Source organism: Cimex lectularius, unplaced genomic scaffold (genome assembly GCF_000648675.2).
Source record: "Cimex lectularius strain Harlan isolate CLEC.00 unplaced genomic scaffold, Clec_2.1 scaffold57, whole genome shotgun sequence".
In the NCBI taxonomy this organism is placed as follows: Eukaryota; Metazoa; Arthropoda; class Insecta; order Hemiptera; family Cimicidae; genus Cimex; species Cimex lectularius.
In genome coordinates this window covers 464,251-472,264 of record NW_019392642.1, presented here as the reverse complement: position 1 = coordinate 472,264, position 8,014 = coordinate 464,251, and the positions used below count along the sequence as shown (strand labels likewise).

At 32.5% G+C, this 8,014-nt stretch overlaps 1 protein-coding gene across 1 annotated transcript; it reads right to left on the bottom strand.

Annotated features, from left to right (window-relative positions):
• Positions 1-1,189: 1,189 nt before the first annotated feature.
• Positions 1,190-5,951, bottom strand: LOC106661963 (60S ribosomal protein L4). The gene is made up of 7 exons (XM_014385746.2): positions 5,828-5,951; positions 2,804-2,981; positions 2,478-2,723; positions 2,046-2,269; positions 1,715-1,986; positions 1,482-1,644; positions 1,190-1,424 (listed from the first exon to the last, which is right to left on the bottom strand). Exons 1-7 carry the CDS (start codon positions 5,828-5,830, stop codon positions 1,236-1,238), a joined length of 1,275 nt encoding a protein of 424 aa, XP_014241232.1. The 5' UTR covers positions 5,831-5,951; the 3' UTR covers positions 1,190-1,235.
• Between the last annotated feature and the right edge of the window lie 2,063 nt (positions 5,952-8,014).

Below are 8,014 nucleotides of genomic sequence, written 5' to 3'. Positions count from 1 at the left end.
CCACCATGAGATGCAATAAAAAATCAAATAAAGATTCTGTCTTCAAAACTAATTGAACTATATATATAACAAAGATCATGCATTATGTATTTTTTAAATATAATTATTACACATTATTGATAATTTGAATATTATTCTCTATCACATCTTTCTTTTCTTTGGTAGCAAGTGAGAGATCAGAATGTATATTCTACTTGTGGTGCGTGTCCTTGATTTTCACGCGAAAAACCACCAAGAAAGGGAATGGTACCTGTTTATATACTCGTTTTACCCCCTTTCCTAAGCAACTTCCCGGCTCACTGAAAATAAAAAAGAATCAGGCACAACAAAACAAACACACAGAATTTATAAAATTTTGGTTCCATCCGGCAGCTTGAGACATGCGGTATTCACCAAATTCAAATGTTCGCGCCGAATCCCGACTAGTGTGGATGTTTGCTCGACTACTCGCTGAACAACAATATCCAGGTGCTCGGATTTTTGTCGGTTTTCTTGTCCGCTTCGAAAGGAACAAATATTCGTGAAGTAAACCATCCACACATTCAGGAATCAACTGTAAATGTTCGTTCCTTCAACCATATCAAAATCAACAGTAATTGTATCCCTCTATTTAATACTATTTATTTTTCATTAATAAACCATTGCTAACTAGTATAGATGTATTAATTTACACAATAACAAGTTTTTTATTAAGAAAGGATTGGCCCAATGCAACAGTTTTGAAGTTTCTCGATGTTTACAAAACAGAACCAATAATTTGGAAAGCTCTTACACAGCTACATAAATTGTTTTATAAATAAAGCAATAATTAAAAGTATAAAATATATAACTAAATATATTTTTTTCAATTAGATCGTAGCCACTTCACAAAATAGTAACCACAGCTGCAGAAATGACAGTTTCTCTGTTTTCCATCACGATTTGTAGTAAGTTTAGGACTCACGGTATTTGGCAAATACGTATTTTCTGTTTCTTCAACAACTAGGAGGTTATTATACAAACACAGCATATGTGTATATGTAAGCATGCTTTTTGGCGAATGCCAAGATGAGCATCTCTAGATTTGGCAAATATTCAGCGGCAATCGGCATTCGGCAATACCGTATGTCTGATTATGTTAAGTAATGTTTTTGAAATAACGAGTTTGTAAGACAAATTGGTAAAAACATCAAAATGAATAAGTACAAAAGTTCGATCATGACATTTTATTCATGGTCAAAATTTACAATACAAAATCATTTTTTCTCCTGTTTGGTCACTGCCGGTTTAGACGGAGTTGACTTCTTTGTTTTGCCATCAGAAGATTCTTTCTTCGCCTTAGGAGTCTTAACTTTCTTGGGTTTGGCCGCTAAAGCTTTTTTAATCATCTCCTTGCGCTTTTCCAACATCTTTAAGTGCTTCTGTTGCATTGGTGTGAGAGGAACCTGTAATTTAAATTATGTTTTAAACAAATTAAAATAGATCTTTTTGATTTTTTTTACCCCATCCTCTTTTGAAGCTTCCTTAACAGCTTGTGTAAGTCTCCTTTTCTGACCGTCAAGAATGGCTTTTCGTTTTAAAACAGCAGCGTAAGGGTTGAGCTTAAGCATAGCCCTTGTGTTGCGAAGAGGATTCAATTTCTTCACGCTTCTCATTATCTTCTTCCTGTAACAAATTTATTTTATTTTGCTGCAATTGAAAATTTGACCAATAAAAATATACTGAAAATGCTTACTTTGGTGGTTTCAACACACTCTTTATTTCCTGGGATTTGAAAAGCCTCGAAAGGTCAGTATTTGTCATTTTTGGTAGAGGCAGGTTATAATCTGATTTCAAGGTAGCACCCTTTTTCCACGTTCCGTAAAGTTCATTTAATTGTTGGAATGCAGCCTGTGTCCAAATTACAAATCGTCCTACATGCCCACCAGGAGCAAGCTTTAAGAGGTTCAATCTTGAGACACAAACCAAATCTACCCCTGGTATGTTCCTGAAAGCTTGAACAAGCCCCTAAAACATAAGTGTTAATAATAGCAATTCATGTTTTTTTTAATCATAAATATATGTACCTGATTGCGTGCATAAACAATGAGAGGACCCCTACGCTGGATGCGCCTCCTATTACGCATCTTACCTTTACCGGCTCGGAATCTCTTTGATTTGTAAACCTTTTTTATGTCTTGCCAAGCTTTGACATTTCTAAGAAAAGCGACTGCTTCCTTTGTCTTCTTGTATCCCTGAACTTTATCAGAAACAACCAATGGTAGCTCAGGAACCTTGTTTACAACATGGCCTGAAAAAGTTTTGATTTTCAGTATAAAAATAATATGTTAAAATACTTGTAATTTAATAAAATTTAAATTGTAATATTTTTTAATGACATTAAGAGTAGGATGAACTGTCAAGGCATATAATATGTTTATTAACTAGTAAAATAAATTCTAAAATAAAATTTATAATTCCTAAGCAAAAGTAATTAAATTGAATTGGATTACACTCACCTTTAGACATGACAAGAGCAGGAACTCCTGTTGCAGCAACAGCAGAGGCAATAGCGTAACGTCTCTGATTAACGTTTACGCTTCTATGCCATCTCCTCCAAGGTCTAGTTGGGGCAAACATTCTACCACCCCTACACATGTTGCCAAATGCACCTTGTCCAGAACGGTGGGTACCACCACCCCTAACCCTGGGGATACGTGCTACCGCACGACCGGTACCCCACGACTCAGCAGATGTTTGATGACCTTAAATTACGTTTAAAACAAAATAACTGAGCCAAAACACTACTTTTTTTAATGCACAACAATATCATGAATATTATTACCGGCTTCGGCACTGACACAATATGCCTGTCTGTGATTCTTTGCAATGTTTTGATGTACAAAGTTAACCACATCTGGTCTAATTGGTGCAGTGAAGATTGCGGGAAGGTTCACTACAGTCCCGGTCGGCTCATTTTTGTCACTATATACAGTGACATGAGGCCTTACTGAAGGCGGAATCTGAAAATTGGTGTAAAATGATTGAATTAACATCATACTAAATAGTATTAATTAAAAGTGATGTATGGAAATACAAAGAGAAAATATTAAATTGAAACTTCAGGCTATTTTAACAGCATAGGACTACATCAACAATCTGCACCCAAGGGTCACGTTACTACAGACTATGTTCAGTGTTCAGAATCTAAATTTAAATAAATATGACACAAATTCAATGTATGTGACACTCTTTTGTCTCAAAAACATAAATATAATTTAAAAAATTTATTTCTTATTTTGTAAATTATTTACAAAGGTGTTTAAAAAATAAGGAATTTTTAAGACTAATTTATCCTTTAAATTTTTTGGTTTATGTTAGAAAACGTTTCCTTTTTTTAATAAAAAGTAAATACATTACTTATTTACATTTATTTGGAAGTTCAGGAATTTATAGCCATCATCAGTATCCTATATTGTATTAAATTTATATTTTGTTAAATTAAATATTATTAAATTATATTTATAATTTATATGCCATAAGTTGAGGACTGAATGGATATTTTAGAGGTATAAACAAAAAGTCAATCAGTCCTCATGATTTCCCATTCTTCTGAATTCATCATTGGGGCAATAAAAATAATACAGGTCTTCACATTTCAAGATATTTATTAACTGCTTAAAAATTCAGAAAGGAATGACTAACTCTAAACTGTAATTGATCCGTGACGAACTGTCAACCACTGCTTTACTGACTACTCCCTACTGTCTAGTTATCAAGAATTAGAACCTCGAAAACTCGATTTTTTTTCAAATCTCCCTTGTTTTCCTACAGTGTTTGCCCACATTTTTACTTCTATAAATTAAACATTTCAAAATGAAAACCTCAATTAGACTTTCTTTACTTGATGGGCTCCTCTCTGGTCTCCATTTTCTCCCGCTCTCTTAATAACCCTACACCAGACAGCAAGTAACATTTCACACTTATAGGACTTTTTTTTTCAACTTATTCTAATTTACGTGTTTGTTCATTTGTGTACACAAAAAGTCTGTGAAACGTCATTGTAAGACGTTAAGCATGGAGGAGAAACGGAAGATTATTAAGGTGTTAGATGAAGGCATTAAGGAAAAAAACCATGACATCGCAAAGAATTTGGCACACCGACAAACACTTTATCTACTATTTAAAAAAATAGGGATAAGTATTATGCAACAAGTGGATTTACTGGCTCAATAACTCAAACCTAAATTAGTTGAAAAACTTGATAATTCATTTTTTTTTTTTTTTTTTTTTTTTAATTTCCCCCTGAGATTCGAGTTATCTAACAGTCGACTTAATTTAAATTTGTATTTTGTCAAAATCAAAGTTGTGTTGTGTTGTTTTTTTTTTTTTTCAAAATGGTGTGTGGCCAATGCTGTGGGATTAATTTTTGATGTTTTTCAGACATAGATGTGTTTGTCTTTTCCGTTTTTCCAATATTGCGATGTAATATGTATGTAACTGCAGAGTTCATACAATTAATTTTATAAATTACATCAGATTTGTAAGCTGGTCTTTGACTTTGGACGAAGGTGTATGTACTGTTTTGTGGTGTTTGAAGGCTATTTTAATCTGATCTAAGGAGAGTGATGTACTTAATTTGTGTGACAATGTGCAGATGAATGTAATGGACATGTATATTGGGTTGGTTTTGGGTGATTGGATCGGGATGTGTTCTGTATATACTGTTTGTGAAGTGTTATGATCCTGTTAATTATGTTTTTAGCTAATCTAGTCCTTTAGCTGTTTATTATTGTGTGTAGGGGGTTGTGAGGTATTATTAAAAACATCTCGATTTCCTTGAACCTGACACAGATGGCTGTTAAGGTTAAAAATCGAGTACACGATGTATAGCAAATGAACAAAGATGTACTTAATTTGTGTGTGGATGAATGTAATGGACATGTACAACGGATTGGTTTTGTGTAATAGAATCGAAATGTGTTCTGTATAGAGTTATGATCCTGTTAATTAAGTTTTTAGTTATCTAATCCTTTAGCTGTGCTTATTATTGTGTGTAAGAGGTGGTGTGATGTATTATTGAGGCAGCGATCTTTTCATTTTCATTGGTTTTTGGTACAATTCTGAAGTTAGTGTGCCATTTATTTGTCATATAACATGTGTCTAGGTACAGGACTTTGTTATGTTACAACTTTATGTATGAACTGAAAGCGAGGATGAAAGAAGTTAAATTCTGTATTGTATTTTTTCCCAGTCGATGTAAGTTTTGTAATTCACACAGGACCTGAAGATGACCCGAATAAAAGTAAAAACGTCGGTAAAAAAATTAAAAAGATGTTCTAAAATGTTTCCAGATCGTTCCTCGCTACTGCAACAAATTACCGGACAACCGGTCGCTAAATAACTCACCTAATTTTAATGGGACATCGTATTTCATAACAAAATAGTAATTAAATAATAATTATAAACAATTGGTGATAAGGACTGGAGCGGGTTATATTTTAAAAAATTGTCTTTTACACGCCAACAACTAAGCAAAAAATAAAATGTAAAAACATCTCGATTTCCTCGAACCTGACACAGACGGCTGTTAAGGTTAAGAATCGAGAACGCGATGTACAGCAAATTAACAAATAAATAAATCCTGTTAATAACTTTGGCTTAAGAAATCAAATAAAGCTGTAAAATTAACACGAATAAAAAATGTATTGTTTAATAGGCAATGTTTTATTCCTCTGGTAATTAAACCGACAAGAACACGTGGAGCCGAAAACGCCACGACGGAATAAATTGGTTTAAATATATTTTCAACAATTATTAACAACTCGAAAAAACTGGTAACAATAAAAAAGTGAATTGTTTTTCTTACCATGACGAAAAATAATAAAGAATTCGCTTAGATTCTTGACCAAAGATTATACCACTAGTCAGACCCCACGAACGAAGGGAATCGAGGTGACGTCACACTTGGAAGGCAGCTCGCGTTTTCTCGTCCCAAACTTCCAATGTCCGTCCCATCGATACTTCAAACTGAAAAAGTTCGATTTCACAATTGAAAATTATTTATATGTTCATTTTCATCCTAACACAAAATTTAAAAAATTATTCAAACAAAAATAAATTAAATACGATATTCGTGAAAGGTTGTGAATCATGTTATTTAAACTACTAAATTAACTTTGCTAAGTATCGATACTGTTAACTACACATCATCATACAACATAACATGTAGTTAATTTACTTTATTTCACTAAACTCTTCTCAGAATTCTAAATACATTAATATTTATTTAATAAATTAATACACTATACTAATAATCACAAATAATTTTTTGTAATTTTAGTAACTTTACAATATTATATATTTGATAACTCCTACTTGTAATTAGCGCTCGATTTTTAAAATTTACGGTACAACCACTGCGTTTTGGATGGAATTAATAAAACTATGAAATTATCCAAACAATTGATATATATTGATTGGAAAACTGCAATCTCAAAATGTCTTTGCAATCAAACATATTATTTTGTAAAATCACTGTTTTAAACTAGTTCTAAATTAATATCCTTTTATTTGTCAGGTCATAAACAAGTTGTCAAACTACCTAATAACAAACTCTCATCTGACTTTCCTGTTAAGTCTGGCGTCCGACAAGGTGCAATTTTAGGACGCTTACTGTTTTCAATATTTATTAAAGACCTCCTTCTTGTTTAAATTACACCAAATTTTCACTTAAATGCTGGAAATACCCAAATCTATACACCATGTCCCTCTCATTTAATCCCTGATTCCATTCAAATTATTAACAAAACCTTTCTATTGGGTTTCAAACAATTGTCTCAAACTTAATCCACTCAAATCCAAATCGATGATTATTTACAACACACATCTGTCAACTAAGGATTTTTTTTGCATTACTCTTGGTGGCTTTTTGATATCCTTCTCTAACCAAGTAAAAAACCTTGGTGTAACTTTTAATACCAGATTATCTTGGGTCGTTATTTTAGGCTTTGTTGTTAAAAGGATGAATGGGAATTTAAATTCATTTTGAAATATCATAAATTTACCTCTCCAACACTAAAACTTAGACTAGTCAAAACTCTTATTTTATCGTCTTTTACTTATTCACTTATCTCAACATACGACAAGTTCATTTTGGGTATTAATTTATTTGATTCCTTAAACTCCGATATTTATTTAGTTTTTTCAAATCACTTAGCTCTGCCCATCATGCTTATTCATTATATTCAATTTTAATTCTTCCTGTGGTTAAATATTATAAAAAGCTTGCATCTTAGATCCAAATCTATGAATGATTCATTTAGAGTTGCTGGGGTGCATCTGTGGAATTCCATTCTGCAGCATATTAGGTCTGCCCACCTCCTTCTTCAAGCTTATAAGCGTGAAACTATGATTTCCTACATTTTAATTTAAGTCCATTCTGTTAACAACTGGAACAAAATTGTTTGATATTTTAATTTGTTGTGCATACACCACTTGTTGAACCATTTAAATTTATTCTTTGATTTAGCTCTCTTTCCAAGCTCAAGATTTATGAAAAAAGAAATGTCCTTCGAAAAAATGTAAAAACCAAAAGTTACTTGCTTTATCAAATGGGGAAACTTTGGAAAAGGTTAAAAATAGTAGATAGGTAAATAATATTTAATGGCAATTTAATATTTTACATGCCAGTCGTGGTTCATTTTTTTGCAAAGGGGCCTTGTAGCATTGGAAAGACAAGCATCTCTAAGCGCGGTTTTGTTTCACGCTAATGAAATGACGGCCATATCACTTTGATGGAGAAAAAAATAATTACATTTAACAATTCAATCCCTTTTACCTACTTCCTGATCCTGAAATCCTAAATAGAACCCACACATACGACTCAAAAAACACAAATTAAACATGCTTCAGACTTCTTAAAAGCCTGCTGTATGAATGATCACAAAAACAACTTTTCTTCACAGAAATTTCATAGACACACTGAAGATGATGAAATTCATCTGACAGACCAACGCAGTAGATAGGCAAGCTAAAATGATGAGTAACGACCAAA

Bases quoted from the DNA above. Each gene is read 5' to 3' on its own strand.
- LOC106661963 (XM_014385746.2), bottom strand. The intron at 2,724-2,803 runs GTAATAATATTC...ACGTAATTTAAG, and splicing joins TTGTGTCAGTGCCGAAGCCG to GTCATCAAACATCTGCTGAG. The intron at 1,645-1,714 runs GTAAGCATTTTC...AATTTGTTACAG, and splicing joins AGTGTGTTGAAACCACCAAA to GAAGAAGATAATGAGAAGCG.